Genomic DNA, 17,711 nt, shown 5'->3' on the forward strand with positions numbered 1-17,711 from the left:
CTAGAATTTTCCAATCTGTTTAAAGTCACAGTCAACTTAGTGTATGTAAGCTTCTTACCCACTGGAATTGTGATACAGGGAATTATAAGTGAAATAATCTGTCTGTAAACAATTGTTGGAAAAATTACTTGTGTCATATACAAAGTAGATGTCCTAACCAACTTGCCAAAACTATAGTTTGTTTACAAGAAATTTGTAGAGTGGTTGAAAAACGAGTTTTAATGACTCCAACTTGAGTGTATGTAAACTTCTGACTTCAACTGTACATATAAAGTGCTGTAAGTAAACTCAACAAAAAAAGAAACTGTCTTTCAAAGATAATTCGTAAAAATCAAATAACTTCACAGATCTTCATTGTAAAGGGTTTAAACACTGTTTCCCATGCTTGTTCAATGAACCATAAACAATTAATGAACATGCACCTGTGGAAAGGTCGTTAAGGCACTAACAGCTTACAGACAGTAGGCAATTAAGGTCACAGTTATGAAAACGTAGGACACTAAAGAGGCCTTTCTACTGACTCTGAAAAACACCAAAAGAATGATGCCCAGGGTCCCTGCTCATCTGCGTGAACGTGCCTTAGGCATGCTGCAAGGAGGCATGAGGACGGCAAATGTGGCCAGGGCAATAACTTGCAATGCCTGTACTGTGAGACGCCTAAGACAGCGCTACATGGAGACAGGATGGACAGCTGATCATCCTCGCAGTGGCAGACAACACCCGCAAAGGATTGGTACATCCAAGCATCACACCTGCGGGACAGGTACAGGATGGCAACAACAACTGCCCGAGTTACACCAGGAACGCACAATCCCTCGATCAGTGCTCAGACATTTCGCAATAGGCTGAGAGGCTGGATTGAGGGCTTGTAAGCCTGTTGTAAGGCAGGTCCTCACCAGACATCACCGGCAACAACGTCGCCTATGGGCACAAACCCACAGTGTCTGGACCAGACAGGACTGGCAAAAAGTGCTCTTCACTGACGAGTCACAGTTTTGTCTCACAAGGGGTGATGGTCAGATTCACATTTATCGTCGAAGGAATGAGCATTACACCGAGACCTGTACTCTGGATGGGATCAATTTGGAGGTGGAGGGTCCGTCATGGTCTGGGGCGGTGTGTCACAGCATCATCGGACTGAGCTTGTTGTCATTGCAGGCAATCTTAATGCTGTGCGTTAGAGGGAAGACATCCTCCTTCCTCATGTGGTAGCCTTCCTGCAGGCTCATCCTGACATGACCCTCCAGCATGACAATGCCACCAACCATACTGCTCGTTCTGTGCATGATTTCCTGCAAGACAGGAATGTCAGTATTCTGCCATGGCCAGCGAAGAGCCCGGATCTCAATCCCATTGAGCACATCTGGGACCTGTTTGATCGGAGGCTGAGGGCTAGGGCCATTCCCCCCCCAGAAATGTCCGGGAACTTGCAGGTGCCTTGGTGGAAGAGTGGGGTAACATCTCACAGCAGGAACTGTCAAATCTGGTGCAGTCCATGAAGAAGAGATGCACTGCACTATTTAATGCAGCTGGTGGCCACACCAGATACTGACTGTTACTTTTCATTTTGCCCCCCCCCCTTTGTTCAGGGATACATTATTCAATTTCTGTTAGTCACATGTCTGTGGAACTTGTTAAGTTTATATGTCTGTTGTTGAATCTTGATATGTTCATGCAAATATTTACGTTATTTATGTTAAGTTTGCTGAAAATAAACTCAGTTGACAGTGAGCGGACGTTTCTTTTTTTGCTGAGTTTATATGTCAAGGATCAAATACATGTAATATTCACCTGTCTCTGTATAAAATTCCCCTGTACACTCATATAGCGTGCCAATTTCCTGGCCACATACAGTTAAAGGAAAACAACTAGTTATCAACTGTCAAACTTACTGAATCTTTAGGCCCAGTGCAGTCAAAATTCTGATGAAACTAACACTGTAAACTTGTGAATAACACTGTAAATGTGATCAGTGTTATTTCCTAATAGTTGCAGGTTGATAATACAGTCTACGCAAGACTTTCTAATCAGCAGGTTTGCATGGACGGGAGATCCGGCTTTCAATGGTGACATCACCATACGGTAAATTGATTAATAGACCAATAACAAAGGGAGTTCAAAACCTCTCTGCCAATAACAGCTAGTTTTCAGTTTCCCCCTCCCCATTTAGACCACTCCCAAACAGTCATAGCAAAATTCTTGCTTGAGAAATAGTTTATCTAAAAAGCTATTTTTCCAATTTGGATGGAAATCTATTAAACATCAAATACATATTAGAGTTTAAAGATCAATTGGTAAAATCAGGTTTTCCTCACCGAGACAATTTTGAAGCCTAATTGAGTGTTTACAGAATGCAAGACCACAATTAGCTATGCAAAATGGCTACACTGTATAGTTGCGACGCTTTACAAATTTTGGCAAAATTCCACCCTGATTGGGGAGAGTAGCTGCTCCTGCATCACCACCCTTAGCGGAGCTGCCAACAACTGGAAGCATGTGGTTTTCAGGGATACAGCTAATTCAATCTAGCTTCCTTTGCCGCTAAAACACGAATGTGGGAACTCCACTCAGCCGTTTCTACCTTAGGTTTCTGCGTCACTATGATCATTTTTGAGTATCCTTTGGTTGGTCAGATGAGTAAGACCTGTTTGGTCGAAATGCGTTGCAGTAATATAATATGGTCATCTAGTCCTACTTGTATACTGTTTATTTTTGTAAATAGTTCACAGCATCATACTCGTTGCCTTTTTGTATTTTTTGTATTCCTTTGGTTCCACAGTCAAAAGACGACAACAACCAAAAGACTGTTGACAACCAAGGCAACCATTACTTTTAATGCCTGTCCTGTTATTTTTGCGGTGCAACTACGTAGGACATCCATTTTGCATAGCACTTCATTTTTGGGGGGTTCTTACATAGACTATTAAAAAGCATGATCTGACACACACCCAAAAATGTTTGTGGAGGTGCTGACTAAGGAAGAATAAACTGTATAAAAATAAAGAAAGTCACACACTACCCAGCTAGCACATTTGGATCTTTGGAAGTTGTGGGAACGTTTGTTTTTGGTTTCACATTGGTTGTGGGAACAGAAGCCATATGTTTAATTACCGGAAAGTTAAGTTTTTTAATTGTTCTGAGAACAGAAGTGAAAATTACACCTGTTCTTGGAACATTTATTTTTTAGGTTGCAGGGAGGTTCTGAGAATGTTTTTATCTGGTTCCTTAAACGTTTTCCTGAGAGGTTTTATTAACGTTCTGAGAATGTAAATTGTAGATTATTTTGAGGGTTTTGAATAACTTCCATAAACCTTACACTGAGATGTTTCAAGCACAGATAGGACACATGGAAAGAATGTGCTTAGGCAGTAATCATGCAAACACATATCTTTTTTATTGTGGCATGGCATCAGTGAGATTAGAAGCTATGATATTATGTTCTCTATCCATGGAATTAGTCAAGCTCTAAGAAATATATGGTTCTCAGAACGTTGTGTGCTAGCTGGGATATCACCACTACTATACATGTAGCAGTATCAGCTGTATCAGTAGGAATGATTACCCGATTTTGTAGGATAGATGCACAAGTAGAAAAGGAATGTCCGCAACTCTGATATGCTCCCATGGGGATTTAATCAGACGCACCAAAAATATGTCACGGTGATCTCAGAGTGAAATGTTGACCGTACATTCTCAGTCATTGCAGAGGGTTGCCATTAAAATATTTACACTGCTTACATTTCCAACCTTAGTTATACATCATTGACCTTTTCTCGGGTAAAAAAAATTGCTTAAAGAAAATATTGCAAAACTATAGGACAATGTAGGATCTTAATTACACCTGTATTGTCGTAGCAAAATGATCTGGCAGCAACAGGATTTTAACATTTTGTCAATAAAGTTTCTTGATCTGTGGTTAGGCTATTAGCTGGTCAAAATGAGGATACATGAAAAGTGCAGCAATGTTAATATAACTGTTTTAGTGTGGGTTGTCATTGAATTTATGTACATCTTGAAGCTCATCTGCATTTCCTGTGGCGCAGGACATTTCTCAGCAACAAAATAGTGATACAATTAAGGTCCTACACCTGTAGGACATGTTACACAATCAATATAATGTGTAAACTGGGTCATCAGAAGTTTACAACCCAGTCTCATTAGGACCTCTTTCACTGAGAGAGACAAACAGACCCTTCATTACCTGCGACTCTCTAAACGTGAATGATATGAATGTCTATACAAAGGAAGAAAATAAACTCAAATCAGATATAACATGTTATGCACAGATGTTGTTGATAATAGTGCACACTGTTCCAAGTGCAAATATATTTTGGGACTTTGGCCCCACCATTGAGAACCAACAACAATTTATTTGGGCATCCATGATGATTCACCGACTGGGATACTGAAGTGGACATTTTGGAATAGCCATTTGTTGGTGGCTGCTGGTACCAGGCTGGCACACCAATGTGTTTTGAACTGAACATTCCAATTGATTGCATCACACACAGCTGCCCACTCAGTTCTTTTGTTTGGAATTTCAGAATAGAACTGACATAACTGAAATAACTGACTCAAGTCATTTCAAACAAAGCCTATAATCAAAGGGTTAAGCTCTTTTGTAAACTGGACTCGTGGATGCTGCAGCCATATTTGCAGAAGCAAATTCAGTTGAGACTAAGGCAGTTAATAATCTACCTCATCCAAGGCAGCCTATATAGTTTCCCAGTACTGTGTCCTGTGGCGTCTTTTCAAGGGAAGAGGGGACTCAAGTGGCCGGCTGGCCAGCTCTACCAACAACACAAGACGGTCTAAAGACAGAAACAACCAACATCATGAAGCTAACGCTAACCTTTATGTTTGTACTTGTGGCTTCTTGGACAATGGTCCTATGCACCAAGGAGGAGCCCATGTCCGAAGACCCTCCCCTCCTTCAGGTTCCCGCCGTCGAGGCCCGCTCCCGCTTCGCCGCTCTGGACGACGTGCGTCTCCTGGCCAATGGTCTCCTCCAGCTTGGCCACAGCCTCAGGGACTTCGTCCACAAGACCAAGGGCCAGATCAATGACATCTTCCAGAAACTCAACATATTCGACCACTCCTTCAACCAGCTCTCTGTGCTGGCTAGCGAGATCAAGGAGGAAGAGGAGGAGTTGAAGAAGACTACGGTAGTACTCAAGGCCAACAACGAGGAGATCAAGAGCCTATCGCTGGAGATCAACTCCAAGGTGGAGAGCATACTGCAGGAGCGTAGCCAGCTTCAAAGCAAGGTGGGCGGGCTGGAGGAGAAATTGAGCGGCCTGTCTCAGGGCCTGGTGCCCGCCGAGCAGCTGGCTGAGATCAGCACACTGAAGGTGAGTCACCCCAAACTGACCTTAACCCATGGGGAAATGCTGTTTTGAATTGAGCATGGGGTTAAAGCTGATTAACATTCTCAAAAAACTCACAAAATATCCATGTAGAATATTGGTATGGTAAGAAACCAAGGTAAAGTTTACGGGGAATTTTTACATGATTTTCAGACACTTCAACAAACCTCAAGAAGGTAAATGAACTAAAGTCGCCTTTGGTTCTTTTACACACAGTAGCGATTAGCCTACTCCATTTTTCTTGAAGTGTAACAGCACAATACTCCCAGATAGACATATTGTACCCAATGATAAATATGTCTGGAGAAATTACCCTGTCCCATCATGTGTCCCTCAGGATGTGATCCACACCCAGGAGAGAAGCATTGCTGAGCTGCTGAAGGCTGTGAGAGAGCAGAGCGACCAGCTTGTTCAGCAGAGGAGCAAGATCAAGACTCTGGAGGAGAAGGTAGTTGCTGCTATAGTGCAACAAATGATGTAGCTTGAGCCTTACAGTCTTCCAATCATGACAGCAGGCAATTGACTACATTTTTATAGCATTATAACATTATTCCTTCACATTTTTAGCTCCCCTATAACCCTTCCATGCAAGAGACCATTGAGAAACCATCTGACAACTTCCAGTCTGTCACGCCGGACCTCACTGGGTATCTGACCAACACCTCTGCAAATGGCAGCTTCGACATGACAGGTAAGGTGGCTTAAAAGAGTCATGATCATTTGTTGATTTGTATTCCCTTTAGCTCATTCTTTGGCAACAGTTACCGTTTTTAGGGGCCCTACAAAACACAATGTTTGAGGGATTGATCCATCACCTCTCAGTGCTGCTGATTGACTGTGAGTGTGGTTGTGTGCTACAGATCTCCCATCAGACTGCTGTGAGCTATTTACCAGGGGCGAGAGAGCCAGTGGAATGTACACCATCAAGCCTAACCAATCCGAGCCCTTCATGGCCTACTGTGACATGGATCAAGGTAAGACAGACAACGAGTAGTGCCGATGCTGTGTACTAATGTATATTTATTGATGAGGTATTTCCTATTTCCTTTCTGCAGATGGAGGGGCTACTATAATCCAGAGAAGGAAGGATGGGTCCGTGAATTTCGATCAGAATTGGGAGAAGTTTGAAAACGGATTTGGAGACTTTCAAGGTGAGTGATCGAGTTGTGAGGTGCAACGTGTATTTTCTCATGACCAGTGCACCAGGCCAGAGTACTCAATGCTTTTATTAAAGCACTGATGCTGTCATCACCTCATGTGCCTGTGTGTGTGTGTGTGTACAGCACTGAGCCTTGTTGATTTGTCTGTGTTACCAGGGGAGTTCTGGCTGGGTCTGAAGAAGGTCCACTCCCTGGCTAGTCAAGGTGACTCTTTCCTGAACATCCAACTGGAGGACTGGAAACAGGGCAAACGCTTCATCGAATACAACTTCTCTCTGGATGGACCAGAGGCCCACTATACTATCCACCTCTCACAGGCATCCGGAAATCTGCCTGATGCAATGAGCAACCATACCGGTATGAAGTTCTCCACTAAGGACCGGGACAATGACAACCTTGAAGACTCACACTGCGCTTACACCTACACAGGTACAGTAGTGGGGACTGGGGAGGACAACATTTTATGGATGCATGGTTTATCGTGAGGCTCAAGTACAGGGTTTGTTCTGAATTAAATTATTTCTTGAAAGATTTTCATCTAATTTATGAAGAATATGGTTTGATGGAACATTAGTTTGAATGGGGTTTGCTGTTTTTCACACCAGCATCAAGTTGAACTAATCCTCTGGGCTTTCGCAGGTGGCTGGTGGTTCAACGCTTGTGGAGACACCAATCTGAACGGGAGATACATCCACGTGAGATCCAAGGGACGTTCAGAGTGTAGGAGGGGAATCCACTGGAAGCCCACCAGAGGGGCCTCCTACTACCTCCGATCCACCCAGATCTCCATTCGCTCCACCCCCACCACTACAGCCACCTCAGAAACAGGCAACTTCCTCTGAGAACAAACACAAGACGTATGGACAGAAATAAGACATTGACCAAGCTTTGGCAAAGATACATGTGACTGACAGTCCCTGACAACAAGGCCTTAAGGAGATTTAGGAGGCCAGTTTAGTCAGGTCTCTTCTGTCGACTGCACAGTGGGACCACGTAGATTAAATAGACTCTAAGCCACTGTTTATCTTATAGCTAATCTAAAAAGAACTTGCTTCTCCTCTTCAGCATTAAAGGCTTTGGGACACAAGGAACCAAATGAATTGTCAAACATTTTTATACTCCGTTTAGCGTTCTAATTTTTGGGCTAAATTGATTGATAACATCCTCCTATTGTTACATGCATTTGTGGAATCCTATAGAGTTCTTGTTTAAGCATTGGAAACTATGAATTAATGGTGGGCGGTATTCATACCTGTGATCTGCGCACAAACCTCGTAAATATGCAAAACGTACATAATTCTTTCATGTCAAATTTGTGTTAAACGTGCAGATCTTAAGTTTGAATATAACCAGGTATGAAGTTTAGAGGAATTGGATGGACAGCACACAGGCATCCACCTTAATGACAGCAGTTATCACCAGGATCTTAGTCACATTGACTCTCAGCACATCTGTACTGTAAATACTGTATTTTTGTTACTTGTCACATTTTTACAGTTCTGGAAAATAAATCATATTTATGACACTTCTGGGTGTGGTTCTGAATACGGTATTTCGACTATGCCGAAAGACTGGCACAAATCATTTGATTTCTAATTAGCTAATCAGCAGAAACATGGCTATCCAGTTGAAAGATTGGAATGTCTATATGCCTATCTATGTCCACGTCTATCTATAGCCGTTAGTAGCTATACCTGTAAATATACTGTACCCTAAAACCCCTCTCTATTCAAGCCTTTACACAGTGTAGTATTACTACTCAATGGAATGGACTTGAATGGACTTATCAGAGGTTATGGGAGGGATGGGAGTGTCATGATTGGCAGAATAAGTTTAGCCTGGGTACCAGTCTATTTAGCTAACACTCCTCTCCTTGTACTTCGTGTCTTGTTTCGCAATGACACAAAGTGCCAGGAGTGGCTCGAACAAGTTGGCCCCTTTATGTAAACACGGGGATGGCCTTCGGTGAGGGTATGACAACATGGTGAGTGTCCGACAGGTACTTCCCCTGTATACACTGTTCAGCCTTGACCTGAAAAAAAAATAGCCGATATCTCACCGATCTCTGATGAAATCAGACCTAGAATTGATATTTTCTTACCAAGCTAATGAGAGGACATCGTGGGGCAGCAGAGCCCTATAGCACAAGTAGTTTGTCCCCCCCAAAAATTGTGCACCTGTACTTTAAATCAGCTTTCAACTGGAAATATTGTTTTGTCTGACTGGAGGGTCACAAGACAAGTGGAAAGAAAGACCCCCGTAATGTTGGCGATGCAGCACTAGCAAAACAATATCTGACATTAGCCCTATGAAGCGGCAATGCTTTCTACTCTCAGAGAAGAAGTTGACCTTTCACACTGGTCTGCAACTAGTATTACCACCACATCTCAATCCTGTGCATCAGCAAGTCAATTCAAATCAAAGCTGACCCCGGAATCAGTGCTCGGGGAATCTCTTACTCGGAGACAACATCCACCTCTCAAATATCATTGTCAGCATAGCTGCCGAGTACAGAGCCTAAACCACATGGCACTCCCACCTACTGCCTGGAAGGACCACACAGGGTCTGCTGCAGCCCTGACAGTGATCCCCCTGTAAATGTGCAAACTAAGGAACGTCTTCAGTTACCATCTGTCTCTGCACACACATTAGCCTGCCTGGTTTATTTTTGGACCCATAACTACCCCCTACCAGCCTGTGAAATACTGGGAGTGGCTAAGACTTTTCCCTCCCGTTACGCCTGTACAACCTTTTTAACTGTCAGGGGATCACATCTACACAACAGGTTACCCCTCTTTCCTTGTTTTTTGTTGTTTTGTTTTTGTACCACATTGAAACAATGGATGATAGTCCACTGCAAGTTCTGACTCTACCCACAGCCCCTTACCCAGACCAGAGACCAGGTACTAGTGGTCTGAGAAAGAAGGTGTTTGTCTTCCAGTCCAAAAGGAACTACCTTCAGAACTTCGTCCAGAGTATATATTCCTCCATCGATCTGCTAGACCGCCAGGGGTCCACAATGGTAGTTGGGGGAGACGGACGCTACTTCAATCAAACAGCCATCGAGGTCATTGTTCAGATGGCAGCTGCGAACGGGGTCAGTGTTACCTGTCACTGTAACCTGTCACTACGTGGGCGACTGTGTATCAGTGTCACCTTTTCCAAATTACTGGTTGGTGGTGTTACCTATTTGACACCACGTGGCCTATCCAGGGCATGCAAACATTAGTAACGGATTAAAGGTGTCTGAAAATATGCCCGGATGAAATTAACAAATTAACAACTGGTTGTTTTGTATCTTTGGATCACATACTGTTTTAAGAAAGACTGTCTACATATGCCACGTTCATCACAGTTGTTGAATACTTATTCGAAGTTGGTCTGGAAAACAAACTTTCTTAACTGAGGACTCACTGTCTTGAAATAGATGTGTATTTAAACTAGCTTTGTTGTTGTCCCAGTGCCAGCACTAATGTGGCCCCGAGGTGCTGGGTCATAAATTAGAGAACCTCGGACGCTTTTGCAGATGGGGGTATTTTTAGGGGGATTAAAAGGAAGTTGCACATGATGACACCTGCACCTAATGTGTTTCTACCGCTGTCATTTCTATGGCCGTCCTAAGTATAACCACCAGCAACCATAGCTTATGGACTTCTCATGTTAAAATCCAGAAGTAAATATGGAATCAAATGAAATCTATACCGTCAACGTGAGGCTTTCAGTCATAAAACGTGTTCAACTCCAAGCGATAGTGGCTTGTTTCAAAATAACTGCTCAAATATGTAACCGCGACAGATACGCTAACCTGAAAGTCAACTTTACAACACCCCTGCCAAAACATACACAACTGACCTGTGTCATCTTGGCAGGTTGGACGGCTCGTGATTGGTCATCATGGGATCATGTCCACGCCAGCGGTTTCCTGTGTGATCAGAAAGTACAAGGCCATCGGCGGTATCGTCCTCACAGCCAGTCACAACCCTGGGGGACGCGAAGGAGACTTTGGCATCAAGTTCAACACTGCTAATGGAGGTACTGTAACTAGAGAAGAGGGAACAGGAGGAAAGGGTTAGCCAAGAGTGTTACAAAATGAGATAGAGACATTTCACACGTACCATGCTCAGTGATGCAGATATTTGACACAGTTGATACCATTTCAGTCTATATTAACAATTGAAAAGACTAGAGCAGCACAATTAAGATCAACACAAATGAGTGCCCTTGTGTAACACAAGACATGAAGTTGAATGTGTATTCAGAGGATACTACAGCATTAAGTCTTGCTTCTGTTTGACCCAACCCAGGCCCAGCCCAGGATGCGGTCACCAACAGAATCTTCCAGATCAGCAGAACCATAGAGGAGTATGCCATCTGCCCAGAGATCCGGGTAGACTTGGCTACCCTGAGCAAACAGACGTTTGATCTGGAGAACAAGTTCAAACCCTTCACAGGTGAGCACAAACACATCACTCATAACCTGTCATGAGAATTGTATTTATTTTGATTTAACCTTTATTTAACTAGGCAAGTCAGTTAAGAACAAATTCTTATTGACAATGACGGCCTACCAAAAGGCAAAAGGCCTCCTGCGGGGATGGGGGCTCGGATTAAAAAAGTCTAATAATAATATTGGACAAAACACAGATCACGACAAGAGAGACAACACAACACCACAAAAAGAGAGACCTAAGACAACAACATAGCATGGCAGCAACACATGACAAAACAGCATGGTAGGAACACAACGTGGCAGCAGCACAACATGATAGCAGCACAAAAGACGGTACAAACAATATTGGGCACAGACAACAGCACAAAGGGAAAGTAGGTAGAGACAACAATACTTCACGCAAAACGGCCACAACTGTCAGTAAGAGTGTCCATGATTGAGTCTTTGAATGAAGAGATTGAGATAAAACTGTCCAGTTTGAGTGTTTGTTACAGCTCGTTCCAGTCACTAGCTGCAGCGAACTGAAAAGAGGAGCAACCCAGGGATGTGTGTGCTTTTGGGACCTTTACAGAATGTGACTGGCAGAACGGGCGTTGCATGTGGAGGATGAGGGCTGCAGTAGATATTTCAGATAGGGGGGAGGGAGGCCTTAGAGGGTTTTATAAATAAGCAACAACCAGTGGGTCTTGCGACGGGTAAACAGAGATGACGAGTTTACAGAAGAGTATAGAGTGCAGTGATGTATCTTATAAGGAGCATTGGTGGCAAATCTGATGGCCGAATGGTAAAGTACAGCTAGCCTCTCAAGAGCACGCTTACCTGCCGATCTATAAATTACATCACCGTAATCTAGCATGGGTTGGATGGTCATCCGAATCAGGGTTAGTTTGGCAACTGGGGTGAAAGAGGAGCGAATACGATAGAGGAATCCAAGTCTAGATTTAACTTTAGACTGCAGCTTTGATATGTGCTGAGAGAAGGACTGTGTACCGTCTAGCCATACTCCCAAGTGCTTGTATGAGGTGACTACATCAAGCTCTAAACCCTCAGAGGTAGTAATCACACCTGTGAGGAGAGGGGCATTCTTCTTGCCAAACCACATGACCTTTGTTTTGGAGGTGTTCAGAACAAGGTTAAGGACAGAGAAAGCTTGTTGGACACTAAGAAAGCTTTGTTGTAGAGCATTTAACACAACATCCAGGGAGGTACCAGCTGAGTATAAGACTGTATCATCTGCATATAAATGGATGAGAGAGCTTCCTACTGCCTGAGCTATGTTGTTGATGTGAATTGGGAAGAGTGTTGGGCCTAGGATCGAGCCTTGGGGTAGGCCCTTGGTGACAGGCAGTGGCTGAGACAGCAGATGTTCCGACTTAAGAGCTTTGGCCAAGTCAATAAAAATAACAGCACAACATAGCTTATAATCAAGGGAAATGGTGACATCATTGAGAACCTTTGAGGTTGCAGTGACACATCCATAACTTGAGTGGAAACCAGATTACATAACAGAGAGAATACTAGAGACATCAAGAAAGCCAGTTGATTATTTGCAAGTTTTTCCAACACTTTTGATAAACAGGGCAAAATAGAAATAGGCCTATAACAGTTAGGATCAGCTTGCTCTCCCCCTTTAAATAAAGGACAAACCATAACTACCTTCCAAGCAATGGGAACCTCCCTAGAGAGGTTAAAAAGGTCAGACATAGGCTTGGCGATGATAGGGGCAGCAACCTTAAAGAAGAAAGGGTCTAAACCATCTGACCCAGATGTTTTTGGGGGGCCAAGTTTAAAAATAAAAATAAAATAAATATTTTTTTTACCTTTATTTAACTAGGCAAGTCAGTTAAGAACAAATTCTTATTTTCAATGACGGCCTAGGAACAGTGGGTTAACTGCCTGTTCAGGGGCAGAACGACAGATTTGTACCTTGTCAGCTCGGGGATTGCAACCTTTCGGTTACTAGTCCAACGCTCTAACCACTAGGCTACCCTGCCGCCCCGGGGCCAAGTTTAAGGAGCTCAAGAGAACAGGAGAAATAAACTGAATGTTTGGTTCCTTGTTGGCTGTTTTAGAGTAGGCAATAAGAGAAAACTCACATATTAGAATTAAATCAAACTTGCACTATAAAAAAACAAATGAAAACCACGACAGTCCAAGTTTGCAGTGCAAGATCAATGTGACTCTTTAACAACACCGTTTCTGGGTTGACTTAATCTGTCTGCTGAACATTGCTTCTATTTTTATTCTTTCAACTGTTTCCCCACTTTGCTTATTGAGATGTACAACTGAAGGGATTCTTTGTCTTGCCACAGTGGAGATAGTGGACTCGGTAGAGTCTTACGCCAACATGCTAAGGAACATCTTTGACTTTGCTGCACTGAAGGAGCTGCTGTCTGGGGAGAACCACATCAAGATCCAGCTAGATGCCATGCATGGAGGTTAGTAATCTAGCGTGCCAGACTTCACAGCTACGACGTTGACGTGTAGTTGGAGTATATGCAATATTCAGAGACACACTCGACTGGCTCTGCAAGATTAGGAGGTAAGAAGAAGACTGCTCTGTTCAGATGCACACTACAGCAAAAACCTATACTATAGTTATGCTGTTTCCACAAGCGCATATGTTGATATATAGCTTAGGTTTCATATAATCTCACATGGTGCCACAGTAAAGATGAGCAGAGCACGATTTGTGAGAGCAGAAGCCCAGTCGAGAATTCAGCTGTCGTATCTCACTATCTGTTACATGATCCAGTCTTTAAGGAGAGAGGGGTTACAGCTCCCCTGTGATAACACTGAAACCAAAGGCGGGACCCCCCTTTGCACAGGAAAGCCGGTGTCCTTAGACTGCCAAATCGCAGAAGATCTTGACATGAATGGAATTTTAACAAGGTTCCACGTTCATGCCTACTCCCTCTCTCCAATAAGAAGTGAATGTCTATGTGGCTTGAAGCAATCAGCCGGTCAACCCAAGGATGTGTGCATGTTGAACCGACTTCAAAGCTTCTGAAATTGAGAGACCAAAGTTATGATGAGGATGAGTAATTGGATACCCTGGTATCTAAAATGTGGGCTAACAGTGTACTTGCCAAATGTTTTATCAGGACTGGGAAGAGGGTCAATATCATTAAATAATCCATTAAGAGAAAGGATACTCTTTCAATAAAATGTCCTTCCAATTCTCAAAAATCTCCATTACTATGGTTCCCCAAATGTCCCCATCACAGTGTCAAACGATCACTATTTAACTCTCAAATTCTTTGCCATGTCTTCGCCATAACCACCAAAACCCACTTACAGAATTCCACACCTTGATCCTGTTTCTCTACTCTGTCAAAGACTGTGATTCCCCTAATTCTAGTCTCTTTCAACAGCCACACTATAAATCAGGCACTAGAGACTTGTCCAATTCAAATTCTCTATTTCTCTAATCCTGTCTCTTGGACCCCATGGCACTTGTCCCATTAAACTGTTTATTATTAAACGTGACTCTATCCCTCTTTCTCTCCCTCCCTCCTCTCTCTCTCTGTACCTCTGTCTACTTCTCAGTGATGGGTCCCTATGTGAAGAGGATACTGTGTGAGGAGCTAGGCTCCCCTGCGAACTCTGCCATTAACTGTGTCCCCCTGCAAGACTTTGGGGGCCAGCACCCTGATCCCAACCTCACCTATGCAGCCGACCTGGTTGAGACCATGAGGGGTGGCCAGTACGATTTTGGAGCTGCCTTTGATGGTGACGGTGTGCGTGCTAACTCAAACAATAATTTTACTGTCTATATAATAATGATCACCATTTTAAGTAATCATCTTTAATTTGTGAATTTCTCCTTTATATAGAAAAAAAACTAGAACCCCCCCCCAAGAAATATTAAAGTGCTTTAACAGTCAATGCTGACACAACAACTGAAAATCTACTGAGAAACGTTTTATTATTTTTCATCCAAGACAATTAAGGAAATGTTAAAATAGTACCCATCAAGCATCCCAGACAGACTGAAGACTTCTATCACAACTTTAGGGTTAGATGCTTTGAATTGTATTTAGATAAATCACCATGCTGCTAAACCCTCTCTTTTTTATTTTTTACTTAACCTTTATTTAACTAGGCAAGCCAGTTAAGAACACATTCTTATTTACAATGACGACCTCTCTCTTGTCGCCTGACCTCTAACCTCTGTCTGGTTTTCCAGGACCGTAGCATGATTCTGGGTAAGCATGGCTTTTTCGTCAACCCCTCGGACTCGGTGGCTGTCATCGCTGCCAATGTCTTCAGCATCCCCTACTTTCAGCACACAGGGGTGAGAGGCTATGCCCGCAGCATGCCCACCAGCGCTGCACTGGACAAGTAAGGCCTCGGCCTGGCATTATCCAATGAGAAAATGAGCCATTGACCATTACTGCATTTCATCCTGTCTCAATGAACAAATGATAACGAACTTGAATATTGAATGTACAGATGTGTGCAGAATGATCATAAACCATATTCATGACTAAATCCCCCCATTTCTCTGCATTTCATAGTGTGGCCAGGGCAACAAAGATTGAACTTTACGAGACCCCCACGGGGTGGAAGTTCTTTGGCAACCTGATGGACGCAGGCAAGCTGTCACTGTGCGGAGAAGAGAGTTTCGGCACAGGTATCTCATCAGTGAGTCAAAATGTCAGGAACTGTGTTGTAGTTACAAGAAACGTGGCAAACGCTGCAAGAACCTCAAGCAATCTACACTGTTTCTATCATGTCAGGCGCTGACCATATCCGTGAGAAGGATGGACTTTGGGCCGTGCTGGCATGGCTGTCAATCCTGGCAACGAGGAAGCAGAGTGTGGAGGATATCATAAAGGACCACTGGCAGACGTTTGGCAGGAACTTCTTTACCAAGTGAGCAATGGACAGTGTGAATCATGGTACTGACCTCTGGTGGTCAAAGCATATCATTGCAGACATCTTTTTTTTTCTGAATCTTCACAGACTTTCTCAGGGAGATGTAGTGAGGCTTGGCTACTTGCTCAAGTCTGAGTGAAACCGAGAGTTGTTATAACACGCTGGAAAAATATAATCAAGCTGGGGAAAAAAAGACATTATGATATGAAAGCAAGTGTCAAAAAGTGGCAGTGTGATTCTCTTAGACAATGACAGATGGGTTTGGCCTCAGAAAGAGGAAACACGTGAGCTACGTAGCCAAAGCTTCTCATTTCATCCTCTGCTGTGCTGCCTTGGGCAGGTATGACTATGAGGAAGTCGACCTGGATGCAGCCATTCAAATGATGGAGGATCTGGAGCTGAGGATACTGGGGAAGGCCTTTATGGGCCAGCGGTTCACTGTGGGGGAGAAGCTCTACCAGGTGGAGAAGGCAGACAACTTTGAATACACGGATCCCGTAGACGGGCGCATCTGCAGAAACCAAGTGAGGAAGTGAGGTGGCTATTTCGGGCGTGGACGCAGAATTGGACCTACATGTGACACTGGACTAATTCATCTTCATCTCCTCTCTCTTGCAGGGCCTGAGGATAATATTCACAGATGGCTCCCGAATCATCTACAGGCTCAGTGGGACAGGGAGTATGGGGGCAACAGTTCGGGTCTACATCGACAGCTATGAGAAAGACCCTGACAAGATCTTCCGAGACCCACAGGTAAGTCTAAGACCAGGCAAACAATGATTCAGAGATTAGATCTCACTTACCAAACTGTGGTGTTTCTAATAATAGCATCATGGCCATGTAGCTAAGTGTATAACCTATGTGTGTGTGTGTGTGTGTGCCAGGTGATGCTGGAACCCTTGGTTACCGTAGCCCTGAAGGTTTCACAGCTTCATGAGAGGACAGGCCGCAGTGGCCCATCAGTCATCACATGATCATCCATTACCACCCCTGCCCTTCCTAATAAAAGCCTCAAACTACACTGTCTTTTCCCCATCCTACCTTCCCTGAGATGGTCATTTTACCCTTCATCCAAAGCATCTTTGTGCGATTTTGTACTTTCAGATCAACCCCAACTATCACCACTCAGCTTCTTATTAATTGAGAAAGAGTGAACTGTACCAAAAATAAAACATTCTCAACTTTGTATTTAGTTGTTGGTGTTATTAGTGAAATCCCCATTGATCAGGGCTAGCCAACCTTGTTCCTGGAGAGCTGCTGTCCTGTAGATATTCACTCCAAAAACCTACAGGAGGGTATCTCACCGGGAACAGAGAGTTGGAGAGTCCTGCCATAGATGGTATAGGTCTACATACAGTAGCATGGGAAATTCCCCAATAAATCGGTAATGAGAAGGCCTTGGTCTTTATAAATCTTGCATCATCAAAATGAAAGAAACATTCCATATCGAAACTATTTCAATACAGAAATATTGATATGCCTGTTCTGTCTTTAAAGTGGGATTTAAGATTAAGTGCTTTCTGTAATACTATCTAGAACTACCATACTATAAATGGGTCGTTTTAGGTACACTACATCAAGTGAAGTTGAGAAGTATGTAGCCTAGGCTAGGACTATTTGTCGGCTGTCTGGCTCCATCCAAAGCAGTTCTTCCCACCAAATTGGCTGACAACAGCTTCGAAACATATCAACTTGCTCCATTGTTCTCCTGTAAAGAATGTGTTCAAGTGTGCCTAGCTCCAATGCAATATTGTACCATGGAAAGCATGCATTTGTTGTATGAAATATTGCCACATACTGCTGTCAAGTTGTGTAGCAATGAAAACAAAACTGCAGACAGCAGATCTAACAGTG

The 17,711-nt window shown here is 43.4% G+C and overlaps 3 protein-coding genes across 8 annotated transcripts in view; 2 read left to right on the forward strand and 1 right to left on the reverse strand.

The window, feature by feature from the left end:
* Positions 1–10,528, reverse strand: part of LOC110530016 (KN motif and ankyrin repeat domain-containing protein 4) — a 48,032-nt gene extending 37,504 nt beyond the window's left edge. The window contains exon 1 of the mRNA XM_090181865.1: positions 10,379–10,528. The gene's annotated coding sequence lies outside the window, so the exon portion shown is untranslated. The remainder of the gene's footprint in view (positions 1–10,378) is intronic.
* Positions 4,578–8,051, forward strand: LOC110530020 (angiopoietin-related protein 3). Its single transcript, XM_021612777.3, has 7 exons — positions 4,578–5,351; positions 5,704–5,814; positions 5,934–6,057; positions 6,227–6,340; positions 6,422–6,517; positions 6,683–6,955; positions 7,166–8,051. The coding sequence occupies exons 1-7, from the start codon at positions 4,836–4,838 to the stop codon at positions 7,366–7,368; spliced, it is 1,437 nt and encodes a 478-aa protein (XP_021468452.2). The 5' UTR covers positions 4,578–4,835; the 3' UTR covers positions 7,369–8,051.
* LOC110530019 (phosphoglucomutase-1) lies at positions 9,203–17,045 on the forward strand. Of its 6 annotated transcripts, none has more exons than XM_021612776.3 (11): positions 9,203–9,623; positions 10,396–10,558; positions 10,831–10,977; positions 13,289–13,414; positions 14,526–14,716; positions 15,166–15,320; positions 15,497–15,612; positions 15,719–15,854; positions 16,198–16,381; positions 16,476–16,610; positions 16,742–17,045. In XM_021612776.3, the coding sequence occupies exons 1-11, from the start codon at positions 9,366–9,368 to the stop codon at positions 16,829–16,831; spliced, it is 1,701 nt and encodes a 566-aa protein (XP_021468451.2). In that variant the 5' UTR covers positions 9,203–9,365; the 3' UTR covers positions 16,832–17,045. The 6 variants fall into 6 exon arrangements, 1 of the variants encoding a protein (XP_021468451.2); XR_016482419.1 differs by having other exon boundaries at positions 9,231–9,623; positions 15,497–15,623; positions 16,198–16,389; XR_016482418.1 differs by having other exon boundaries at positions 9,231–9,623; positions 15,497–15,623.
* Positions 17,046–17,711: the final 666 nt, after the last annotated feature.

This window comes from Oncorhynchus mykiss, chromosome 8, assembly GCF_057628025.1.
Source record: "Oncorhynchus mykiss isolate SJ-2025 chromosome 8, ASM5762802v1, whole genome shotgun sequence".
NCBI classification, from domain to species: domain Eukaryota; kingdom Metazoa; phylum Chordata; class Actinopteri; order Salmoniformes; family Salmonidae; genus Oncorhynchus; species Oncorhynchus mykiss.